The sequence below is a fragment of the Vidua chalybeata genome, chromosome 9, assembly GCF_026979565.1.
Source record: "Vidua chalybeata isolate OUT-0048 chromosome 9, bVidCha1 merged haplotype, whole genome shotgun sequence".
NCBI classification, from domain to species: domain Eukaryota; kingdom Metazoa; phylum Chordata; class Aves; order Passeriformes; family Viduidae; genus Vidua; species Vidua chalybeata.
The window spans coordinates 16,564,027-16,590,500 of NC_071538.1; the positions used below are offsets into that span (position 1 = coordinate 16,564,027).

The window sequence follows — 26,474 nt, forward strand, 5'->3', positions numbered from 1 at the left end:
AGGGGGTGGGGTGAGATCGCGATGTTTCCACGGGAGGCGCGAGCGCTCGGAGACGCTGCTGATAGGGCCGGGAGAGTCACGTGGGGCGAAGGGAGGGCCGCGCGCGGGGGGGAGGCAGCGCGCAGCGCTCGCGTCATTTGGTTTGGAGTCGCGGGTGCGCGCGTGGGAGCGGAGGCTGCGCTGCGGGGGCTGCCGGGAGCGCGCTCGGGCCCGGGGCTGAGGCGGCGGCGACGCTCGGTGAGTGCGGGAGGCGCGCGGGACGGGCCCGGGGCTGCGGCAGCGCCGCCTGCCCGCGCACTGCGCTTGGGGTGCTCTGCCTCCTCGGCTGTTGCCCGGGCGGGCTAAGGAGCGGGCGGCGGCAGCGGCGCTGCCCTGAGCTGAGACGGGGGCCGGGGCGCAGGGCGTTCTTCCGCCTGAGCGCGACGGTGCCCTGCGGAGAGGCTCCCGCGGTGCGCGGCCGCCGGGCGTTGTCACCGACAATAATGCGAGCGCCGTTTCCGGGGGAGCCGCCTTGGCGCCTGGCAGGGCCGCCCGGCTGGCAGCGGGAGGGGCGGCTCGGCGGCCGGTGCCGGGGCGGCGGGGCCGTTGGGCCGAGGGGCAGGGCCCGCGGCCGTCCCGTCCCGCCGCTGCTCGCGGCCCTCTGCCCGCTGCCATCCTGCGGGCGCGGCCGCTCGTTTCGAACGGATTTTTGGGTCGTTCCACACCCCGGGAAACGGGACCAGCTCTCTCCTTTCACGGAGCTTCGCTTGCTTCGTCCTGCAGTTGTCCACGGTTGTTTATTTCTTAGCTGAAAATGCTCCTTGCTAATGTACGGCTTTTATAGCTGAGGGATTTTTTTCTTGTCTGTGCAAGCACAAGCTTTAATGAAAAAGTGGAGTTTGTAGTGCTTTAATCTGGGTCCTGTTGAGGTCCTGTGAGCTGGTGGGATTGAACTGTCATGCTGAATATGGATGACAGTGTTGTAAAGGCTTCACGTCACGATAAGGTCGTAGAACATCTACTTAGGAATCCTCGCAATAGAGACTGCATAACACTGGAGCAGAACTGCTGTACGACGGCGTTCTGTACCATTCTGAGGAGATGCTTTGCAATTTTAAAGAATATTTTTATGCATTCAGCTGTTCTTTTTTCATGGACTCCTGGTTTACGTGAACGTCATACCTTTTTTTTAAACATACTGCTTCTAAACTGCAGCGTGGCAAGTCTCTTCCAGCCTTAAGTGAGTGTGGTTTTTTTGTTGTCAGTGCTTTTACTTGAGAAACTGTTGTTTTGGACTTGGCCTGGTTTGGGGTGTGCAGGGACTCTTGGATTCACATGAGAAAATACCTCTCAATGTTCTCCCTCTTCCGTCCTTCAGTGCTGCCTTGTAGTTCCATGCTGCCTTAAGGCGTTTGTAATTGGGATAAATTTAATAGACTATAAGTCACGGTGTTGGTGAGCTCAGATTATCCTGGGTTCTCCAGTGCAGGTAACTTCACTACAGGAAGCATAAAAAATGCTAGATTTTTAACTCCCATAACACTATTCAGGTAGTGTAGTTAAGAAGGGTTATAAGAGTAATATATTCCACAAAGTTAAAAATTGCTACATGCTTCTGGACAGATGGCAGTGTATTACTACAGCCAGGTGAAACTCGCTGCTCTGATACTTTTGCTGAAAAAGCCTGTACATAAGAATTAGCTTATGCTTTCCATTAGTGTAGCTGTGTTAGCTGGAGGGGATGGGGAAAAAAGTTAAATTACGCTTGGAGAGTGGAAATTTAATTCTTATGCTTGGCTCTTTGCTGCTGTTGCTAAACAATATTTGTTCATTCTCTTAGCTACTAATAGTTTGACTGTGTGTAGCAAGTACTCACTTGTATAATTTTAGTTGAGCAATAGTAGTTGACTGTGACACATTGAAACCACTCCTGGCCACTGGCTATGTGTTTTATGGCTCTCCCCTTACTGGGTGCAGGGAAGCGTCAGTGTGCTTTTCGTTTGACAGTTACAAAATGTACTGCTGTTTCTTTGCTAAGCTCTGTGAGACAAGCCACTAGCCATGCAATGCTGATGATTTTTAAATAGTTATGATGCCTTGGGCTAATAAAAACACTGTTGTCTGGTACGGTGTAAGTGTTGTAGTTGAATTCATAAACAACTGATGATAGATGAATATTAATTTTCAGAGATTTTTTTAAATCAGCTTTTTACTACTCTTTGAGGTGATGCTTTATTTGAAAGCGGAGAGTGATATTTAATGTATCTATTATTCCTCAATATTTGCAGTTCTTGAAGTCATTGTATGCTTTACAGTCAGAACATGAGATTTAGCAAATTGAAGAGGAGAAAGATCTCACAGTACACTATATAAATATTTTGCCTCTACTTTCACTGTTCCTAAGTTGATCTAATGACCTTTATTAACACTTGGGTCTATCTGTATTTCCCATGATGGCTCTTACAACCTATCTGCTAGAAAACCACATCTCTTAAGCACTCTTACCTTCATTTCCCTTCATTAAGTGATATTTCTGTTAAGAAAATTATCCCTATGGGATTAATTCTTTCTGTTTAATCTGTTAATGGAGTGGGGTGAGGATCTAACCCCTTAACAGTGCTAACTGCAGTATTCTTTGAGTACATTCTGGCCTGTCACAGCAGTGTATACCAGGATGTCCTGGTTTCTCACTTGCAGGAGTTACCTGCACTGCCTGTTTCTTCAATGCCTTCTAAATGTGCTTTTGATGTAAGTAGTTGTTTGCACTGGGCTGCTAGATCATGAGAACTTTGGTTTTGTTGTGTAAAATAAGGTTCAGTTCATACAGTAACTATTCTTACTAAAGAAGGATGAATAGTAGAGAAATGAACATGCCTTTCAGAATCTTAATAAATAGTTGGCAATATAAGAAATAGAAGAATATGGATTTTTAAAAGGTCTCTTCACTGTTTCTTTTAGAGATTGGAAGATGTCTCCCTTAACTGAACTTACTAGGTTATGACATCTCCCATGGTTTTTAAGCCATAATAGTTGTTTTTTTTTTTGCAGTAATCATCAGACTAAAATATTCAACTAAATGTATTTACTGAGTGTAAATACCTGACAAGTCAGAAAACCTTTTATTTGTGTGGCTTGTCACAGATTTAAGTAATGGATGGTTCTGAGGAAAATAATAATCATACACTGTATGTGAAAGAATCCTTACTTTTATCAAAAGATCCTCAGGGTATTTCTCTGTTAGTTCAGGAAGTGCAAAAGCATCAGTGTAAAAGTGTGGAACTGACACAAATCCTCTGCATAACCAAAGCCACTTCAGTGCATGCATGGATTGACTTCTGCTGGGTTGATTGGAGCTGTTTTTCTCTTTTAAAATTCACTTCAACTTTAGTCTGTGGTGACCAGACCAAAAGGTAAGGCTGTCCTTAAAGAAGTGGTTCTCTGGTACAAGGAGACTTCTCACAAGGTCAGTAAGTAAAGAATTACATTTCTTTGCAGGTTGCCTCTGCAACCCTCTGGGAAGCATGTTTTGTTTAGCTTTGCCTCAGTACACCGAACACCTGTATAGGAGAAGTGCTTATGTTCTCTGTGAGAGAATGACAACCACTGTGATAGCTGTACATGTGCCTGCCATGCTTTCTGCAAGTCATTGTTGCTGTACTGAAATCCTTGTCTGATGATTTGTCACTTTGGGAGATGTGGATCAATTGATTCAGGTCCTGTCAGCCGCTACTCCTGCACTGGCAAAGTGTATCCAGGATCTGCGACCTTATCAGCAGGAAACTCCCTTAAATAACTGCTAAGAGAAGATTGAGCATGTGCTCTAACCAAACAGCTGTTGATCTGTCATGAGTTTTCATATTTACTATATGTGCACTGAAGTAGTAATTACAGTTTTCAGATCCGCAATTTGGATAGTATTTGGATAACTTTTACATAGCGAGTTTGGAAAAAAATAGTCATATCTAGTGGTCATGCTGCCTTTTCTAGAAAAAGGCTTTAGTGTATTAAAACTTTATAGAGAAGCTGTGTAAATGTAGAATCTTTAGAGCTCTTCCCTTGCACGTTTTATTCTTGTGCATCTTGTGTGATATGTATTTGATTTAAAATTTTGATTACCTTATGGGAGGCTATCAAATTGCATTAAGCCACCGTGTCATTGGGTATGTCTGATATAGGAGGATAAGTCAGAGAACATTCACTTCTTCCTTAGATACAGCTGCATTATGCAAAGAGACTGTGCATCATTCTGTTGAAGGAATGTTGTGCAAAAGGCAGCTGGATAATATTAGTCAGCATGATCGTGTCATCAGTGCTCAGCATTGACTTGTTCGAGGGGATTGAGTGTTTTTGTGGTGATGTCATGGGAAGAAAAGCTTTGAGAGCACAGAGAATTTGCTGTTAGCATCTGCAGAATTCTTCCCTGATGGGGAAGAAGAGTGAAAGGCCTTACTTGAAATAAGTTGGGCAATGGAGCTAGGTGTGGAAGTTGCATATGAATGGAGATTAAGAAAGGCTGAGATAGGGACTGAGAGACTGTGAAAGGAGAACAAATGATTAATGCACCAGTACCTGTAGAGGATGGAAGTGTCTTAATATATCCCTCTGTCAGCAATGCACTGAAGAAAGTGCATTCAAGTCTTGTTAATTACTGAGTAAGTACTTTATTTAAGGCATAATTGATATTGAGAATTCTCCTCTTGAAGTGGGAAAAGCTTGATTGCTCTGAAGGGATTGGTGTGCTTCCCTATTACCCAGGCCTGATCTCTAGTAGTATTCTTTCTGATACTGTTTAATTAAGCCAACAATTGTACTTCTTAATTTGTGAGTCAGAGCATCTTATTTTTAAACAAACTCTTCATGTATCATAGCATAAATTAAAAAAAAAAAAACTAACATAGAAAGGTAAATCTTTTCTGAGTCTGAATTCTGATAGTTTCTTAGTGGAATAGATACTGAAATTTGGTATCACTTCAGAACACCTAGATATTTTTCTGCTGAGTTGTACCTTCCATATTGTACCTCCTTTACCTCTTAGCTAGCTATTCACTATTTAATCTAGAGGAATAAAGTAATTTAATATATTAATTGCAAAGTAGATCTATTGAACTCCTGCTTTTTATTTTGAAACTTTTCTAGGCTGATGAAGAAGGGAGAAACCATCTGTGAAACATAACTTAGCTATGAGATGTGGTTGAAACATTGCAAAGACTAGTGAGCAACTATTTTGACTTCTCTTACAGCAGATTGTAGTAAATATAACTAGGGCTGCTTGTCTTTCTGTCTCCTGTAGGTGAAGTGCATTCTTACTGACATCTGTTCTTTCATGTTGAACAGCATTGTGCTGACATCTCCTTTTTAAATTCCTGTCTTTGTACCACAGTTCAGTGTGTGCGTTTTCAGCCTTGCATGTAAAACTGGCTGCGTGAATCAGAGCTGCTGGGTGGGATTTTGACAAGCACACTCTGGAAAAAGCATCTCGTGTGACCACCTCCTTTTGCTTATGTAAGACCAGTGGGATCACATGTCCACAGCAAAAATGTGGGCAGTTCCTTATTTGGTAGTGCATTAATAACCTGGATCTTGCATGAGTGTAACAGCAATTAAAACAATACTGTGCAGCCGAGTAGCTTTTCAACTGCATTTATTGTGTTTGCAGTTCATCTCTTCATCAAGGCTGAAAAAATAGTTCCTTTTCTATTGGAAACTAGTAACTTCTGACATTATTAAAGGGGGAAAAAAACCTCAAGAAAACACAAGGAGAATTTGCATGGGGATTGTGCAAGCATCTTCCACCTATCCTTCACCCACTCCCTCTTGTCTGTGACCTGTAACAATGATCAGTTGTTTCTCATTGATAGCTTTTAATTATGTCAGAAAAAATCTAATGCTTTTGCAAGAAGAAAAAATATCTTGCAGACATGACTTCTGTCTGTTCCTTAGTTATGGAACATGACTGAACTAGTGATAAAATTCTAGATGAGTTTGTCAGCCTTCTGTGTAAACCTGAGAGTATATTCATTGTTAGGAAAATATTTCTATAATGTGTTATATTCCACTAATGAATGTCCCAAACTGGCAGTGTGTTGGGGCAGTGGGTTTTTTTTTAAATAGAACAAATCCAAATAGGAATTTCTCAGCCTAATGATAGGCTGAGAACCATTGGAAGGAGAGATTTCAGGTTCAGATCAGGTCACATCTGAGTTGTCTGTGCCAGAGTCACAGAGACTTTTTTGCAAGAGCTAATCTGTGAGGAATATCTTTATTCTACAGGTACAATTCTTTATTGCTGTATCTTTGCTAAGACAGCCGGTTATTACTTGTATTGTTTGGTGGAAAAAACCCCATTGGGTTACTTTGTTATGGATGAAGGAGTTGCTACTGTGCTTAAGGTAAACAGCAGTAAATAGTTACAGGTGGTAGATAATCTCCTTTATCTACAGATGAAAGGCTAAAAGAGGTGATGTACTATACTACAGCCATCAAAGTAGATATTAAATAAAACATACTGCCCATCCTAATGTTTTCTGGGGGGTCAGAATTGTAATAGTGACCTTATGTAGGGTGTTGAAATAAATGCCTTCAAAACACTTTCTTCAAGTCCAGTTTCTTGAAGGCAAGTCATCAGGGCTTATTGTGGAAACTTCTGCCGAGTTTTCCATTGTCCTTTTCCTGTTAATCAGTACATAGCACTAGGATTAGGTCACAGAAGTTCTCCTGCACCAGGATTCATTGGTGGAAGATCTGGTCGGGAGCCAATCACAGTTCTCAGGGTCTGAGCTGCCTGCCCTTGTGGCCAGCCCAGAGCAAATGTTACTTTGGTTTGTGCCAGCTGGCCCTGGGCTGTGGGGTGGGGAATGTGGGCTGCAGAATGAGCTGGCCATTCTGTCCTTGTATTTTTAGAGATACTTCTGCCCCTTTTGTGTTGCAGGAGTGGGGCTGAATCTGTTGACTGTGAATGTCAAATTAAGCCTCGCTTTTACTGAAAACAGGAATACTGGAAACATCTTCACAAGTGCGACTAAATGCCTGTTTTTAAAAAGTGTATTTATTGTAAACACCACCTTTCTATTTTACTTAGGTGGAAAACAATACAGATATACTTGTTATAGTATACGTATAGTATACTTATTCATTATTTTCCAAGATTTGTATAATAAACACATCTGCAGGGCAAACAAGTAGAGGTCTACATGTTTTTTTCAGTATTTTTTAAATTGTCTGACATTCCTCCTCTGGTTTCTTTGTTAAGAAACTTGCAGTGCATCTCTTATGTAGTATTTTTTTGGTGTCCCACTGACACCATTATGGCGTCTCCAGTGTCTTTTTGCAGGGGATTCTGTCACTTAAAGAACTTCTTCATTTTATTATTTAAACTAGCTTCTTCTGATTACACTTTGCCTCTGGCAATGGGCATAGACCATAAACGATTCATTTCCTCCTTCCTCCAGCATTTGTTGACCTTAGTGAATTTTGTGTTTTTTGGAGACTGAAGAATTAAATCCTCCTCCATTGTTTCTCACGTGGAAATACTTGCATTTTTTTATTATCTGTTAGAGTTCTCTGAACATTTTTTATTTTAAGTAATACACATAGTTTGGGGGAGCTGAAGCAGGCAGAATAGCTGAGTGTTAACAGTGTAGATGGACTATTGGTACTGTAGTGTTTACATGAGTAGGGTAATGTTTTCTGGGATTTTTGTGTCCTAGTATCTCCTAATACTTGCTTTTGTTTTTTTCCTGGCTACCAAGCAATCTTTTATTCTTTTCGTCACTGATCAGAATTAATTAGTACTTTTTTAACCTTGTATAAACAACATATATTTTATTAAGTGGTGTAGTCTTCATGCTGAGAAAACTGTGTGGCATGGAAGCCTCTGGCTATGTATAAAGTATATTTACATCCAGTAAATTAGTCCTTTGTGGTGGTATTGGTAACATTCAGTGTGTTGGCACTTGAGAATCTGAAAGACTTGGATTATAGCAGTGTTTGCTTAAAACAGTTAACAGAAGGGCTATAAGACTTTTTGCAATCAAAAGCAGCTAGTCTTGGAGGGAAACAGAGCATACACAAAGCACTAAGCTGTTCATCATATTAAATATCTTTACTTGTTACATAACCAGCATGAGAAGGTTGGTGATATGTGAGTCAGAAACCTGACTAGTACAGTGTGATAAATATGTGATTAAGTCTAACTCTTCATTTGCATATGGGCAGTTTCAGGACAGAATTCTTTGAGGCTTGGGTAAATTCCTGAGTGATAACCATCAGAGCAGCAAGTAGTTAGGACAAAAATCCGGGCTTTTTGTATGTAAAACTGAAAGAAAGAAGTTTGGCCACCGTATTTTTCTGTTTTCTTTGCCCCAGACTTAGAACTTAAGTAGTGAATTGTGCATACCTTGTTAAAATCAAACATTTTCTTGGAGGAAAGAGAATTTCAGCTTCGTTGTGAATGTGGGGTTTTTTTTGCTAATAACAGGAGATATTTCTCCATACCAAAACACTTCTCCATACAGATTTTTACTAAAGTATGTGTGACAACATTCTTAACTACTTGAAGTTCGTAGTATGTAAAACAGGCATAGTCAGAGAGAACCCGTTAAATGTTTTGCATGATTGGCATTTTTTCTGATCACCACTCAAATTGAGTAAGAATTCCTTCACAGAAATAGGTGGGTAGGGATTGAAATGGACACAAAATCTAAGGAAGATATTGAAAAGCACCTGTGGAATGTGCATTCTTTTAGAAGAGGGAGGTCTTAACTTGCAGATGGAAATTCTTTGTGTTGCTTTGTGTGGCCATACTTTGGATGGTTCCTTTTGAGTTTCTAAGTGCAGTCCTGTGTTTTCATCAATTTGTACATCTCTGCTAAATCCCGAGAGCTCTGCTTGCTTTCACATAGTTGTTCGTTCTCTTTTAGTGACTAAAAGTTAAAATGTGCACGTTTCTTCCAAGACTATTTTTGTTTTTCAGCTATAGTAGAGATTGTGACTTAGTAAACAGGAACCAGTTATGAGATGCCAGTTTGCTATGTTCTGATCAGTGTGTAATGGAAATAATAATTTCCTGAAGAGAAGGACTCAACCCATAACTTACCATATAATAAACTATAGTAAGTTTTAAAGTATGATAAATGTTTTCAGTTGTACATTTAATTTCTAACTTCTGGTCTATTGTTACAAAAAGTAATAAGAAAATTAAAACTAATTTAGAAAAATTGCCTAACATCTTGTCATGTAGTCTTTTCCAAATGAAATTGAAGACTGTGTGAATCAAATACTTTAAAATATATTTTTGAGATTCAAAAGTGGTATCAGTATATCTGTTTTGAGATTTGACCCTAGAGCTAATGCATGTAAATTCTGGAATGTATATTTAAAGTAAGGTTTTCCACAAAAGACCTTAAAAATATATCCTTTGGCCTGTTGGCAGAATTTCATGTATGTTCCAGTAATATTATAGACGCTGTTTTAAAAGACATATTGCCAATGAAAAGTAGAAAACGTATTTGTTGATGCTAGGACTGGTGTAACTTAAGAATAATGAATTTATTGGAAGTTATGTGGTATTTCACTTTGCTTTTATGATTATTCATTTATATGTAAAGTCAGCCCCAGAATCCTTATGTACAGTTAACTTTTTACTTTTGTCACAGTAGCAGTTTCCACAGAAAATTCAAGTAAAAATTTGATACATTTGGTTCTTACTGGGGTATGAAGGGCATGACTAAATGAAGCTTTTCTTTTAGGGCCATCAAATAGAAACAACTGTGATTCTCTGCAGGTTTCACTTTGCATTTTCTGTTAAGATACATTTTTTTTTTAATCAACTAATTGTTGCTTCTGTTGTAAACTCCAAAATTTATTTCTGTGTATGATACCAGCTACTGAATAGTTCTGTGGTGAAACTCTGTTGAATTATAGAGTTCATGAATGGGTCTTGCATGTACCAGGTCTTATTCACAGTATAAAGAGTATATAAAGTACAAACATAGCTCAGGCAGCAACTACATCCACTTAAAGATGGTGGGGAGAAGAGTTGTAGAAATATTTTTTTTCCAGGTAAAACAATGGATGATGTTACAGGAAGTATTTTTTTTTTTGTATATGGGTGTGCTTTCTTCAAACCATTTTAGACAAGTATAAATTTATTCCATTCATTAATGTGGGTTTGCAAATACTAGGTACTTAATTGTAAAAGCTTTTCCTGGGGAGGGATTTGGCTTCTGTGCCTTGACATTTATGTGCACATGTGTATTTATAGTTGTGATCTGTCTGGAATTTGCCTTTGTGGTTTTGTTTGCTCTTTAATTTGTTCTGTGATCTAGTCCTGTTTTCTCAGTTTTGTTTCTGTGGTTTAATAAGTGAGAAGTACAGAAGAAATGGCTTAATTTAAAGCAAATAATGAGCATTTTTATTCAACTTCAGGGAATATTGACACTCTTCTGCCTAGAAGCTTTTCCTTAACATACTGGTGCTAATTTATGATTAATCTATAATTTGAGTTCAGTATGTTATTACGAATGCTTCCATAATTTCTCTCGCTTGTTGTTCTGAAGGCTTCTTTAAAGAGAGCAGCTGATTCAAAGCTGATGTTGTCAGCACAACTGTTGGTATGACCCTGCCCCCACTTTCTGCCAAAAAACATGTATAGCTCTTGGCCATATGTTAAACTATAGTTGTTCTGAGAGAATAATGGAAAAGACATTTTAAAGCAACAATTCTCAAGTGGAATGCAGTAGTCAGACTCTGCCTCCGAAGTGGAGCTGTTGAAGGAACAATTTTCAGCTTCCTAGTATGTATTTCATACACATTTTTAGATGAAAAAAGGAAGTCTAGTATTAAAAAGGAACATCATAGGTTTTGATCAAAGAACAGAAAATCTTCTAGGTTAGGCAAGTTTTGTGTGTTTTCAAAATTTTAGTCAGTTTCCCTGACAATAAAATTTTTTAATAGTCTATTTGGCATTTTAGTAATTTGTTACATTTGAAAATGTACCATTTTCCCCCCCAGTCAACGTTAAAAAGCTAGAACTGAAATTCCTTTTTTTTTTTTCCAATTTATTCTGTAGCAAAAACCAGTGATGTAAAAAAGCACTGGACAACTACAGGCTGTTTACTTTCTCAGTGCAGAATAGGAGTACCATGACATTACCCTGAAGTAGCTTTTAAGAACAGAAAGTCATGTCTGAGACTGCCTATTTTGGTGGAAAATTGTTTTACAGGGTTGACTATGACCAAGAGCTTCAGATATACCACTTGATACTGGAATTATAACTTTTTTCTGTGTACGCCTGAAATGGAGTGTAGCTGTTGTATTTGAAGACTGTATAACCAAAGAACTGGTCATATAAAGGGTTAATTGAGTCATAATGTGATACATCAGTTGGAGAATTAATGTGGTAGGGTGAGGAAGAAATTAAGTGATGGTGAGGGGGTTTTATCTGTTACATTTTTGAGGTGGCTTCCTGACCAAGTATGTTACTGGATTTGTATGTCTGAGAATTTCCTTAGCTTTCTTACAGAATGCTTAATCAAGTCTTAGGTTATGGCCTTATTCATTTTCTAGCTCTGTAGTTTAGTGACGTGCTTCTGTGCTTCTGGAAGGCTTGAGTGAGTTGCAGGACCCACTACTGCTGGCTTGTCACAGCTGAGAGCAGCCGTGGCTGTGTGCTCTGAATGCTGCCGAAGCAACCCCGATGGAATGCCAGCCCCGCCCTTCCTGCACGGGTAGGTGAGCTCGCGTCCCCGAGTGCCGTGGGCAGGTGTGCAAACACTGCCGGTACCTGTGGGACTTGGGCACAAAGCAGCAGTCTCTGAAATAGGAGGTGACTGAAATGCAAGGATTCTGGGAAATGGGCATACTGACAGAACACATCAAGGTGGAAATGCGGAAACTTGTCTCGGTTTGAGACAAATTTAGGAGGAAACATCTTGTAAGGGTGTCTCTTCTGAAGAGTTTTAGCAATCCATCCACCACGGGTTTTCACAGGTTCCAAACAGTTTTCCTTGGATAAAGTGAAAAAACAAAATTGTTTATTTAACAAGCAGAGTGCTCACAGAAGAACAAAATAATCCCATAAAGGAGTTCCTATGTCACACAGTAGGTTATCTGTTTTTTTAGGGGACAATTACTCAGGCATTTAAAGAAAAGATACTCAAATGTATGGGAAGCAAAATCTTGTCTAGAAGAGTGTTCTTCTAGACATATATAGTAACAGGGAAGATAGGACTATAGCAGTATAACTAAGTATTTACTTGTTGTTTTGTAAGGCTGTTTTGTTTTCTGTTTATCTGTGCTTATTTGAAGGGACTGCAGAGCCAGAAGCCCTTGAAGAGAGTACATGAAGGATTTTCCTTTCTTTTCTTTAGATAATAATTCTGGAAATGAATATGGAATAAAAAAAAAAGGCAGCAAAGAACTGCAAATATCAGATATATGGATTCTAAAAATCTAGCAGCTCTTATATGACAAAGTTGGAAGACATAATATCTTACCACACTTAGCAGATGGATTTCACTGTCTGAAGAAGTGCTGGCATGATTGGATATACCCAGATTATTAGCATAAATACTAGATGTCCATCTTATGCACACTAGTATTTTAATTGTAATATTAAAAGTTTTCACTGCTTTTAAGAGAGTATCTCTATTAGAAACTGTTGAAAGAGCTCAGTAAGCATGTGAGAGGAGCTGTGGCCTATGTGCATTTTCAAAAGATCTCTGATTGTGTGATGAAAGGAAGGTCTCAACATGGAGAAGAAGGGACATGCTTTCTGGAATTGACTCTTAAAAATAGAAGTTTCTGGAGTATAAATTCATTCTGACATGAAGATCTCATATAGGGAAGGAAGTAGAAGTAATATAGTCATTGCTGTACATCCCACTCAGAATCTTAAGTAGTTTAATTTTTAAGGAATAGCTTACATCATTATGGTATAACTCGGCACTTAGGCCAGAATGGCACGTTCCCCTCTGAAGGGAGAGAAAGGATGCCTGAGCACTTAGCTGCTGTGATATTGGGCAAAAAGTCCCAGTGTAACTTTGTTGTTACCAGATTTTGTTCTGTAAGTTTTAATTATTAAGATGAAGAAAAATTTTATTTAAGGAGAAATCCTGATTATTGTGGCCTTTAATGGAACCCTTAAAATGAATTACTGTGTTGTTACAGAATGGGGGGATGTGTGTGCAGAGAATCTATCACTATGCCTTGTTAATTGCACTGCTTGAGTATTTCTGTGATACTTAAAAGGAGACATAGTGCTTAATACAGTACTCGTAGTGGAGAAAATGTTCAATTTAGGATGTGGGCTTCAAAGAATTTATCTGAAATACTAATTTTAAATTAACTAAAAGAGCACTTTTAAAATAAAGGTAAAAAGAAAAGGGTGATTTAGTAAAAGACGAGCTTTATTCTAGGTGAAGCTCAGCAACAACTTCTTCCTTCAGCTGTAAAGGTAATTGAGTCTATAACCCTGTGACTCCCACTGTGCCAGAAATGCAAGTGAGTCCTGAGAGATCTAGTGGCAAGGGGAGCCAATTCCTTCTTTCGATACCCTTTGGCCTCTTTTGCATTTGTAATCATAACTACGTATATGCTAAAGGTTCTTGCTTTCTGAAATACTCGCATGAAATTTTGACTTTCTTCTCTCTTTACCTTTTCCACACATATTCTGAGGAGAATGTAAAAACCCCCAGGTAGATAATTAGGAAAATCCTGTATACACTGGAAGGAATCTAGTAAATTCTGTTGCAATGGAAAAAAAAATAAAAGTGTGAGGATTAGGAGGATGACACAAGTTAAGAAAGTGAAAGTAAAGTCCCAAATCTTTTTCTAGTACTTTCTGGTTAAGGAAGCATTTTCTGTCCCTTCTTATCAGTCTCTTGTACGTTTGAGCAGGTTCTAGAAAATGGCTTCAAATATAATGCTCCCTGAGTCAGAGGATTAGTGGGTTTTATTGTTAGAAAGAAGGCAGCTGAGCTTAATTACCTCCATAATAGTAATTTCATAATTCAAGCTAGAAATGTCTTCATACAGACAACATCTAGATATAACCAAATGTGTTGTATTTTAATACTTTGTTCCAGGAAGGAGTAATTTTTCAGTTGTGTTACTCTGTCATGTAGTTCATTGCCCTACTGATAAACTTAGCTAATTTCTTGACCTATAACTCTTAACAGAGGTATGAAAGAAATCTTGCAGGCTAAAACTTCTTAGCATTTTCTCTGTGGAGCATGAGAAATACTTTAGTAGTAGAATTTGTTTTATATCTTTTAAAACAAATGTGTAAGAACCAAGTATTTTTGTTATTAGTGTCTCATCAGGTGAAAGCTATTTGTTTGGTATATTGCCATGCTTGTATAATAATCTTGGTATTTCCTATTCCATAGAAAAAGGCTGAGACAGGATTTACATTTTGATCTGCTTTAATTTAGTGGCTTGAATTGTGGTAAACAAAGTGGTATTTTTTTGCTCAGATTCATTCTTACTGCTTAATAGTAAATGGCTATGGTTAACTGTAGTTGAAGGTGGCTTAATTTTATTTTTAAAGAAACGAAATTTTGCTTTCTGAAGCTTTGTCGTTGATACGGGTGTAAATTCTTCATAGCCTTTGCTGGAAAGGGTACGGCTCCGCGTTGATATATTTGGAAAAGAGTTATGTACAGCTGTCTCTATAGAAACAGTGAAGTAAAATGCTATAATTACTCTAGATGGGCTTCAGCATGTCGCTTGGGGCAGATAAGCCCTCAGAGCCGCCTGGACTGTGCCCTGCGCTGCAAGGCTCCGCTGTAACCTTGGCGCGGGAGTTGCTGGGGCCGGCGCTGAAGCTGAGCGCTGCGGGCGCGCAGGCGCGGGAGAGCGAAAGCTGCGCGGGCTGGGGCGGCGGGGAAGTGACGTGCCCGGTGCTGGCGTTCTAGAAAGAGCGGAGACACGTCCTTCGGGGGGAGGGCTCTGCCGTGCCCGCTGTGTAATCGTTTATAAATGAGCTGCGGGGGAAGGAATGAAATACGGAGGAGCTCTGTGGTCTTTCTTTAATGTATCATAGAGTCTGTTGTTTTGTAGCAGCTCTGTTTGTTTCAATTCAAAGTTTGATTTTTATTTTTCCTTCTCTAGCATCTCCACCTTGCGAAGACACTGGACGCTGCTTTCTTGACAACAAGGGAAATCTGAATTCCTCCAACGATCAGGATGGGGAAAGATTACTATTCTATCCTGGGGATTGAAAAAGGGGCTTCTGATGAGGATATCAAAAAGGCTTACAGAAAACAAGCACTGAAATGGCATCCAGATAAGAACAAATCTCCCCATGCAGAAGAAAAATTCAAAGAGGTTGCAGAAGCTTACGAAGTGCTGAGTGATCCCAAAAAGAGAGATATTTATGATCAGTTTGGGGAGGAAGGTATGTATGTGTCTGTTATAGTTTGGTCGGTTATTTTCGTTATGTTGAATGAAGCAAAGTAAACATGAAGACATGGTATGTGTTCCTCTTTAAACAATGTGTTTACAGTGTATTTGTTTGGCTCATGAGATTTTAAGTAAAATACATTGATGGGCTTTAATGCTGGTAAAGTTTTAATTTCTTAATTTAATGGCGTTTTGTACAAGCCCCAAATACCTGACAGACAAAAAGTTACTGAACAGAAAAAATTTCTATTGCCCATGAACAGCTTTCTGTGATCTCTTATTGCTGCCTTCCTTTGCCAGAGCAGTTTTTGAGATGCAGTTCAAAAGGCATGTATTCTTTTCTTTAATTTTTGCTTAAGGGCAATTTGCTTGATCTAGGCAAAGCAGTCCTTCTGAGCGTAAGCCCAGGTGTCCAGCCTGTAGTTGTCCTTGGCTTTGTGCCTAGAGAGGAAAGAATTTGGCTGATGTCATGAAATACCAGAACAATTTTTTAGCTTTAATTGTAAACAGTGATAACATGCCAAGAGAATGAGGCCTCAGAAATGTCACATTTATCCTAAAATGGTTATCTGGAGAGGATGATTTTTTAAAAAAAATTGTTGACCGACATGACTTTCAATCTTATGATTGAGCAACAGAGGAAGTCATTAACATCCCTTCCCATAAATGTATATGGTATCAGGAATTCCATTTAAAATAACCACTTCCGTTGTGACAAGTAGGCCTGCTCATTGCTATTTGCTTGGGGCCATGTTTTTTACAATTGTAAAGAAGGACACTTAAATAGCAGTATTTAGTATTTTGGGCAAAGATATAAAGTATGATCTTTTGAAATGTCGAATGTGGAAATACCTCCTGAAATACCTCCTGATGCCTCAGTTACTCTCTAAGCTCTTCTAAGAGTGTAATTAGTTGTTTTAATGAAAATGTAATGGATGGGGGTTTGTAAGAGGGAGGAAACTTTGGTGTTTTTGCAGCCAGGAACTGGATGTGCCTTCAGTAACTTCTGGCCAGCTATTCCAGGAGGTGTCCTTCTGCTATCACAGATTGAATCCCCTGATCTGCATATTTAGCATTAACAGTAGTGTTTCAGAAGGATGTACTATAGTTTGTTAAGTACTTTTGCTCTGGTATTCAAATAGGGAAAGCATTCTAATGTCTTAGTTGGTGAGTGTTGGTACCCAACATTAAGGTTATGCATGAGAACACTGAGCTAAAAAAAAACCCTACAAACCCCTCTTTCAGATTTATAGAATGCCTCCCTTGTAATGTAAGCCTTCATTTTTCTCTGGTTATAAAATATGATAGCAGCTGTAGTTTTGAGTTGGTCTAAGACTGAAAAAAAAAGTTTAAAAAAACAAGCATTTTAGGTTTAAGACTTTAAGACTCTTTAAGACAAAAGTATCTTAAGAAGACTTTCAGTCTTCCAATGGTTTGAAAAACTACCCTGAAATAACTAGTGCAGAAGAGCACCGTTACAAGGAAGTCATCGATCGCTTATTGGGAAAGAGGCATTGAAAAATATTGATTTTAGCTAGGTTTGAAATGGAAGCACAGGAAGTACAAGAGAATTTTCAGTGAGAATTCTTGGCAGGAAGAAATGAAATTTAGATCTCTCTATGTGAAAGATAGAACAAAGCTATTGAGAACCTTCTGTTTTTTTTTCATGGAGCCAGTGATAGTGTATACAAGGGTTTTTGTACCCAAATGGATCTTACTAATAAGTTCCATGATGCTTTTTATTTGTGGCTACATTGAAGAGCGTTCCCAGGATTTGTACCTGTTTTGTACCATAGGAACACAAGCTGTGATAATTTGGGGATTCTAAATTGAATATTAAGAAAGGATATATGTGCTTGACTGTTGGCATGTTACCTTTTACTCAGAACAAATTGCAGGAAAATGGGTAAAACTAATTAACACTGAGTTACAGCTAAGCTGTAGAGGCTGTGGAATATGTCACATATGATAGTGAGTAATTTTCCCCAGATGTGACCTTGTAGAAGAATGCAATTCGCAAAACACTTTGCAGAACAAGAAGAAATCAAATCAAGCAAGCCTGTCTTCTGCTCTTAACATGCTAATTGATTAAAATAACTGGTTTCAATCACATGAAATAAAATTGGTAGTGTCAGAATACCTGTTCTTCTGAAGTAAGTCGTTCTAGAGCTTCAGAAACTTTGCTGCTAGCTATTGAATTGCTAGTTAGTAGTACCTCGTATTCTCATGGTGAATCCTCCTTGAAAAGCAGACCTTTCACTCTGCTGCAAATATCTCTGACTCATCAGTCCTGATATCATTACACTGTACAGCAGGAAACCTTATACTAATACCCAATTTGTTTTTAACTTTGCTTATTTTTCTTATTTAGGTCTTAAAGGAGGAGCTGGAGGATCTGATGGCCAGGGTGGTACCTTCCGGTACTCCTTCCATGGAGACCCACATGCTACATTTGCAGCTTTCTTTGGTGGCACAAATCCTTTTGAGATCTTCTTTGGGAGGAGGATGCCTGGTGGCAGAGACACTGAAGACATGGAGGTGGATGGTGATCCATTTGGATCCTTCACTAGTTTTAGTATGAATGGTTTTCCAAGGGAAAGGAATACAGTTGGCAGCCAATTGCGACGTAAACAAGATCCCCCTGTAATCCATGAACTTAAGGTGTCCCTGGAAGAGATCTATCATGGCTGCACAAAAAGAATGAGGATTTCACGTAAAAGGCTTAACCCAGATGGTAGAAGCGTCCGAACAGAGGACAAAATCCTTACTATTGAGATAAAAAGAGGATGGAAAGAAGGCACCAAGATCACTTTTCCAAAAGAAGGTGATGAAACACCCAACACGATTCCAGCTGATATTGTTTTTATCATTAAAGATAAACCTCACTCTCATTTCAAGAGAGATGGATCAAATATTGTCTATCCTGTTAAGATCAACTTAAGGGAGGTAAGTTTCTCTTGTGATAGAACTCCAGTGAAATGTTTGATGTTATTACAATACAATACAGTGGCTAAAGCTGTATGGTAGCTCTGTGTGTGTAATGTATTTTTTTTCTTCTTAATTAGTATCAGGTGGAGAAATAAAAGCTTGATTTCATGATGAGCTTTGTGTAAATTAAGCTACCTTAAGGGATTCTGCAATAAGTGTGAAGTGAGGTGAAGCACCTAAAGTTGTGAGGGAGGGAGAAAAGACAATATTTAATGTTAATGTGGGTAATACAGTTCTTTCACAGATAAAAGCCTATTTAGAGTCATTGCATTGTTATGTAAATTGGACATTATCAGTGTATACTAAGTGTGCTGAATCAGGTGAAGTTGCAGGAATCAAAATCTTATTTTCAGAGATCCTAATAATAAACTGTTGGATAAAGCAGAAGATCTGTGATGTTCTAATTTTGGTGCAACAAAATTGTTGTTTGGATTTCTTTAGGCACCACAAATATTCACATAAGACAGCTGTGAAACTTTATATGCCTCTGCTTATAGACACTTAAATGTTCTGAAATTTGATATAATAGAGGTTGATAATGTATTAGGAAAAAAGTCCTGTGCAATGTAAACAAACAAAAAGTGAAATAGGATTCTAAATTTCCAATGGAAATTCAGAAGACTGCCATCTGTAGAAAAGTGTGATTGAGGAGTTCATTCTGCTCATCTCTCTTATTATTTGATAAAATCTTTGAAGGACATATAAGCTCAATTACCCTCCAGTAGCCACTGTGTAACATTCATAAATTCAGTAATATTTAATGACAAAGTTTTCTCTTTTTAAGAGAGGAACATTATATTAAAATTTTGACATCTGATAAGTGCATAGGAAAAATGCTATTTAGACTTCTAGTCACTTCTAAATAATCCAGATTAATTTATAGGTACAAAAAAGTTCTGACCAATTTCTTTTTCTCATGTTACAATCTTTCTTTAGGCTTTGTGTGGCAGCTCTTTCAATGTGCCAACGATAGAAGGAAGAACCATACCCATGACAGTCAATGAAGTGGTAAAGCCTGGGATGAGAAGAAGAATTATAGGATATGGTTTGCCATTTCCCAAAAATCCTGACCAGCGTGGAGACTTAATTATAGAGTTTGAAGTAATTTTCCCAGACAACATTTCTCCAGCGTCAAAAGAAGTACTTAGGCGAAATCTTCCAGTTTCATAAAATGGGAGACTGTGTCTGTTAACAGATTAAAAATAGGACACTGGAAATGCAGAGGACTGGCGAGTCTGCTTTAAAAGTGCAATCTGTAACACCTAGTGGAATCTTTGGTTTTTTTTTTTTGTTTTGTGGGATGGGTGGGGGGAAAATACTGTAATGCTGCATGAGAAGAAAAGGGTTTAAGTAGAAGTCATACAGGTGAATTCTGCAGTACAAATTACAGGGAAAACCACTCATTTTGTTTTACATCTTCCTAATCAGCAATGTTTAGTCATTATTTTGCTTAATATAATTGCAATAATTTTTTTACAAAGTCAGTGCATATTTCTGATACAGTACTTGAGCCTCCAAGTACTTTATTTCTTATATCCTCACCGTCTCTATAACATTATGCATTTATACAGAAATTTGAGATCGTAGTAGATATACACAAAGGTATAAATATTCTAAAGAGCACGTGAGAGAGATCATTTCAGTATGTTGCCTTCCACTGCACAAAGCATAGGCCAGAAAAATCATCTTGGACTCCTGACCAGCCCCCCTGTGCAGTGAAAGCCTTCTCTTTATTGCCTCCATAATAGTCAGGACTGCATTGTGAGTGTGGCAAAGGGCACGTGGCCTGAGGAGCCAGAGTAGCCATTTACTGTGGGATAGTTCCTTAGCCTTCAGGCAGAATAGCAAGAAGGGATTCTTCAAGGACATGGGTGGCAAAGGTGAGCCTGCTGTTGAAAGGGGCAGGGAAACTGGTGACCGATGACGTGGACAAGGCTGAGGTACTCTGTGCTGCCTTTGCATCAGTCACTACCAGTAAAACAAGCATGCAGGAATTCCAGGCCCCTGAGACTAGAGGGGAAATCTGGAACCTTGGTGGTGGAGGATTGGGTTAGGGTGCACTTCACCTGGAATTCTGTGAGCCTGACAGATTGCACCCAAGTGTTGAGGGAGCTGGCTAATGCCATTGCAGGGCCACTCTTGTTTACCTTTGAATGGCCAGGGATTAAGAGATGTTCCAGTAGACTAGAAAAGAGAAAATACTACTTTTCAAGAAAACCAAGAATGATGATTTGGGAATCTACAGGCCAATCAGCTTCCGCTAAGCCCTTGGTAATGTGATGGAAAAGAATCCTCCTGGAAAGCATTTCTAAAAGGTGCTTGGGTAGTCAACATAGATGTACGACAGGGAAATCTTGCTTGACCAGTCTTACTGCCATCTACAGTGAGCTTTGGGGATGTTGGGAGAACAGTCTGTGTTGTTTACATCAGTAGACAGACTGATGAAGTACAGGTTAGATAAATGGAAAAAGTGAGATGGATTAAAAGCTGGCTGAACGAGGGAGCACAGGGGGTTAATTAGTGGCACAACGTCCACTCAACTCAGTAGTGGTGGAGGCAACTCCATAGTGGTGTACCCTCTGGCTCAGTACTGGGGCCAATACTAGTCAGCATTGTTAATGACCTGAATTACAGGATGGAGTTTACAAGCCATAGAAACTGGGAGGAGTAGTTAGTGCCACCAGCTGATGGTACTGCCTTTCAAAGGGGGCCTCAAAGGCTGAAGAACTGGACACAGGATTCTCACAAAGTTCAGTAAGGGGGGATGCTTCACTGGGGAGTAACTGAACCAGCAAACTGTCAGTAAACTGACTGTGAGCTGGCAATGCAGCCTTGTAGCAACAGAGGCCAAAGCTTTGCTAGCAGGTGAGGGGAGATGATCCTTCCTTGTTACTCAGCACTGATGAGGATCCATCTGGAGTACTGATCTCCCTGGTACTGGTGGAGCAGCTCTAGCATAGGACCATGTATGAGAGGCTGAGAGAGCTGGAACTTGCAGGTGTGGGGAAGAAAAGACTTGGGGGAGATCTTGGCACCTGGCAGGAGGTGAAGATGGAGGAGCCAGGCTCTTCTCAGTAGCTTTCAGTGACAGGACTAAATGGACACAAGTTAGTTATGGGTTCCATCTGAGCACAGGAAACAGCTTTTTACTGAGAGGATGATCAAACACTGGAACAGGTTCCTTAGAGGGTTTGAGGAGTTGATGTCCCTGGATACTCACAGCCTGACTGGACATTGTGCAGGGCAGCCTGCTCCAGCTGACCATGTGTGATCAGGGCCGTTGGACTCCATGATGCCAGGAGGTTTCTTGTAAGCAAAATTATTCTTTGAACTTGGACTTGGCATTTTTTGCTACGGGCCGTGTTCTGTAAATGAGGCTTAGCCCAAAGATGGTAGTACTCATGTGACAACTCCCTAGGGAGCTGGTCTGTGCCAGTTGGAAAGATGCACAAAGAACCCTGTAAAAACATTTGGCTAGGGCAGGTATTTAAAGATCATGCTGATCTCAAGTATTCATTATTTTCAAAGGCCAAACTTTACTCCCATGAAGAAAAAAAAAAAAAGAGTAGGTCGTATTTAAAGCAAAATTTGTTTAAGAGTCAATGTGGGATAGGGGTTGCCCAGAAACTTTCATATGCTTGAATTGAGTTGCTTTTTTAAAATTCAAATATGTGTCAGTTGTCTTTAGAGTTCAAAGGTGCATAGAGAGATGGAGAGCCCTCTGTAAGAGTCTAGTTTTATAATACAGTAATAGGGCTGGTTCCCTTGGTTGCAGCATGGTATTGGTGGAAGAAATGCCTTGTGGGCATGCTTTATTACTTGAGTTTAAAACCATAATACAGTGCTTTAACAATACTTTCAAAGGGTTTGGGGTTTGGGATTTTTTTGTTGTTGTTTTTCATAAGAAAATATTTCAAGATTTGCTGTCAGCCTTTTGCCTGTGGACATTTAGAGGTTACCTGCTCTGTTAGGTAGCCTAAGAAATATCAGTGTTGTATATGTGACTGCAGAAAAGTAAATCATATGGAAGCTGGGATTTAATTTACAGTAATTTTACATGAGTGTAAGAAGAATCCCATTTCTTTTACTTAAAGGAGTAGAATTTCTGTGGGGTATTGTTCAAGTCAAATTTTCAACTGCAGATCTCTTCATGCAGTATCAGTCAGTTGTAGTCCTAAATCTACAGGAAGTAAACAATAGCTGGAGCAGTATTACAAAGAAAAATAATTGCTGCTTAGTGCTTCTGCATATTGTTAATACTATATATTGTTTGTTGAAAAATTTCCATTTCAGTATGTTCCGTATTGCATTTCTTATGTGGTTTTTAAGTAAAAAGTGTAAAGTTGGTTTTTAACTTTTCTCTTATATTTTGTTATGATGGCAAATGCTACAAGCTACATGACTTTAAAGCATATCAACCGAAAATACTTATTTGTCCGTTTAAAAGCTAATGGAATCAAGCATTTTGTAATCCAGGATCTTGTAACCATATCCAACTTGTAAAAAAAAAAATGTTACAGCAATTAGGTTTATTTTTTTTGTAACCATCTTCAGGTAAGAGGAGTAATGTTAAATTGAGGAGTTGCAGTATCTTGTGTATTTAGAGGTGTATATATATATATATATATGTGTATAGCAAACTAAACTTTTCCAACTGTTTTCAATCTCAAAATACAAAACTTATAGAACTGGTATGAAATAAATGCTTGTATTTCTTTTCTTATGGAGAGATAAAAAGTATATGTTTCAGAAACCAGCATGTAGAATTACTTCAAAATATGAGATGAAGCATTAATATCTGTCTAATCCAGGATTCACAAAAAAATATTTTTCTAATCAAAAATGTGCTTAAAAGCTATGTTTTAAAACCCACTTGATTATTTAATAAAGCTACTTGGGAGAAGGAAGCAAATACTTGGTCAACTACTATATTTGTAATTACTGAAATACATGAAAATAAAATGGTCATTCATGAAATTGGGGTGGATTTTTGATCTCTTGAAGGTTGCTTAGGTGCCATAGAAGGTAGAAGTCATTTAGTTGCTTTGGAATTCATCCAGCAAGTCTGAAAACCTCTGCTTCTAAAGATCTTTTCTTAATCTCACCAACATCAAGCCTTACGATAACCTCAAGCTGTTGGAAGAGTAGGACAAGCTACATTACAACCCTTTCTCCTTCCTGCCATGCAGTGGTACTCTGCTTGCTCCACAGCTTTCTGCTGTCATGAGGGGGTTAGCATTCCATTCTTTCACTCAGCCATTTTTGTAGTAGCTATGCTGAAAGCTTCCTGAAGCCTATTTGTGGTGTGTTGAACAAATGCACTCCATTCTTTTCTAGTATGTGCATCTTATATGCTAGTCTGAGTCACCAGAAGCAGACTTTTTTGGGGTCAAATAGGTTTTCCTTTAAGAGTGAAATTTGCTGTAACTTAGGGTGAAATTCTGTGCACTTGAATTCTTGTGTTAGACCTAAAAATATGGGCCATGAACATGATACTGTAAATATAATTAAGAGACAATTTTACTTTTCCAGTCAGTAAGTGCTAGTCCTCTTTTGCAGCTGACATGAGTAGTTCTTACTGTATTGCTTACTGAACACATCCTATAGAGCCAGGGAATTGGTTGTACAGCCACTTACTGTTCAGCACCCAAACTAAGCAAATAGCAGCACTAATCTCATGAGGTGCAGAATCTCAACTCTTCATTTGTCAGATTGCTCAGCAATAGACTGCTGGATGGCATGATTTGTTTCCTTCAGGCTTCTCCGCTTAATTGCTCTGTTATTTAAACAGTGGAAATAGAGATCTGTTGTTGATCCCCCTGGGTGTGGGAGGCACAAGTGCCCTGTGCTTGTTGCCTTGGAATTAGTGGCTTACCGAAGGGAGGAGCTGTACAAACAACAATCTTGTTAGTCATGCCTGATTGCTTTACCAAGGACAAACTGCCATGTTCACAGCCCTGCTGCCCTACATTCGAAAACCCCCTAGTGCCACCCAACCAGCAGCTGAAATACCATATAGCATTTCCCTGAGTAAGGGTAGATACCCCATGTGTAGTGAAACACTCACTGATAGTTGCGGCATTTCATAGCCAGCAAGGTGACTTTGTTCCATATACATTCTCCACAAACTTTAAGGCTGTTGCATGCCATGGTTCTTGCATTCCAAGTATTATGTGTGAGAAACTGAAGAATGGGGTAGCCTGTAGTGTGCAATATACTCAGGATGAAAGGATCAAATCCATTTTTTGTTTTTTTTTAAATACATGGTTTATTTTTGTTTCTAAAGCCAAGGCTAATTGCAGTTTTATTTCAGTTGTTAGCTCTCTTCAAAAAGTTAATTCGAAGTAATTTTTGGATCCTCAGTATCCTGAGTTGCTGGAGGCTTATTTGGATTGGTTGATCTAGTTTCAGTGTGCATTAATTAGTGTTGGCGGATGCTTCCTTAGGGGATGCACATTCAAGGGAGTCTGAAAACAGGATTTGTTGTAGTTGGAGAAAGTGTCTTCTGTCCATTACATCCTTCTTTTCACTGAGGTTCTCAGCAGACTGACTTACTTACAGCTCCACAAACCACTCAATCAGCATTGTGTTATGCTGATCAAATCTAAATCATTGAAACTGCTAATCCATGATCTGAGCAATATTAATAAATAGTACTTGTAGATGAGGAAAAAGAAGTCCACGGTAATGTACCTTTTCAGTAATAGAGATGAAACTGAGTGTTGAACACTTCTTAACCCTTCCTCCCAAAGCAGGGGACTGCTATGGCAATTTCATATGTATGCTTTTCTAGGTTTGGGTTTTGAAAGTAGGCATGTGTGCAGTGTCATCTTCCCATTTAAATGTCACAAAAAAGGTTCCATTTCACTTGTTACATCATGTAACTAATGATGGCATATACATGCTCCATACTGTTTTTGTCTTCAGTTTATCTGATCAGCTCCATTGGCCTCATCATTTTTTCTTTCCATAGTTAAAAGCTGATGCCATTGCTCCAAGCTGTAGGTAGGATCAGCATAGTTTTTGTACCAACTTCAGCTGTTTTTCTCCATCCACCTCCATATGAAACACAGAAACACACTTCCACTGAAAGCTTTGCAACAGATACCTAAATTAGGACTGTTAATGTCCATGAATTCTTTTTAAAATAAATCTGCACAACCTCTGTATATGTGGAAACTTGACTGTGTTCATTTAGTAAATCTCATTAACAAAATTATTAATAAACAGTATTTACTGGGTTTTAAGATTCTATTATCTTTTCACAAGAAAAGGAATGAGTTGAGACAAGACATAAATATTTGTTACCAGTTCCTTTATAGTACATTTTAGTAAATGAGAAAAGGCTTCTTTTAAAAGAATTTGCTTATTTAAAATTGAAAACCAGCAAAACCCCCTAAATACCAAGGTGAACATGAATAGTTTGGTACTGTTAGTTAATATCTCATTTCGTCTCACTGCAATGTCATCCAGTGAATGCCAACATGCTGTCTGAATTTCATTCCAGTAATGGGGAAAAAGTGCACACAGTTCTGCAACCTCAGAGAAACCTTCAATTTAAGTTCTGTGGTTTCAAACTGAACTGGACAGTCAACTGTTAAAGTGTGGGGGCAAGTTTATTGTGCAGTTTTGTTGATTTTTTATTGGTGAAAATTCCTACAGAATTAGTAACACTAGTGAATCCAATTGTCTCCTACTAGAACTGGATAAAAGCCATTTTTGAGTATTCATTTAAATTTACTACATGCTATTTTGGAAAAGCTGAAGTCAAATTGGCTTCAAACCTTTTTTACCTCACAGCATAAGCAGTTTAAAATCTGTACGTAATTTCATGTAATCAGAGGTGCTCTGATTAGATCTGCTAAGAACTTTTGACTCAGGGCTGCCTCATGGTAATTCATTGTCTCTGCCTGCCTGGTCTGACTTGGTGTGCCAGAATCCTTTATCTATGCAATGGTTTGTCTTTTTTATTGTGCAAGTCAGAAGATGTGGTAAGGCAGTGCTGATTCTCTCTATGCCTTTTGAGCAGTTTCCTTTAGAAGTGCTTAATGTTGCCTCATGATTTTTGCACTGTTCACATCCTGGGTGGATTCAGTGCACTACTG

The 26,474-nt window shown here is 39.0% G+C and overlaps 1 protein-coding gene across 4 annotated transcripts; it reads left to right on the forward strand.

Moving 5' to 3' along the window:
* Nucleotides 1-128: 128 nt before the first annotated feature.
* DNAJB4 (DnaJ heat shock protein family (Hsp40) member B4) lies at nt 129-23,346 on the forward strand. 4 transcript variants are annotated; one of them, XM_053950029.1, is made up of 4 exons: nt 129-237; nt 15,091-15,376; nt 17,753-18,327; nt 19,306-23,346. In XM_053950029.1, the coding sequence occupies exons 2-4, from the start codon at nt 15,166-15,168 to the stop codon at nt 19,537-19,539; spliced, it is 1,020 nt and encodes a 339-aa protein (XP_053806004.1). In that variant the 5' UTR covers nt 129-237; nt 15,091-15,165; the 3' UTR covers nt 19,540-23,346. The 4 variants fall into 4 exon arrangements, with proteins under 4 accessions (XP_053806004.1, XP_053806005.1, XP_053806006.1 ...); XM_053950030.1 differs by lacking the exon at nt 129-237 and adding an exon at nt 631-808; XM_053950031.1 differs by lacking the exon at nt 129-237 and adding an exon at nt 631-771.
* The last annotated feature ends 3,128 nt before the right edge of the window (nt 23,347-26,474 follow it).

Bases quoted from the DNA above. Each gene is read 5' to 3' on its own strand.
- DNAJB4 (XM_053950029.1), top strand. From the start codon at position 15,166: ATGGGGAAAGATTACTATTCTATCCTGGGGATTGAAAAAGGGGCTTCT. The intron at 15,377-17,752 runs GTATGTATGTGT...TTTCTTATTTAG, and splicing joins TGATCAGTTTGGGGAGGAAG to GTCTTAAAGGAGGAGCTGGA. The intron at 18,328-19,305 runs GTAAGTTTCTCT...ATCTTTCTTTAG, and splicing joins TTAAGATCAACTTAAGGGAG to GCTTTGTGTGGCAGCTCTTT.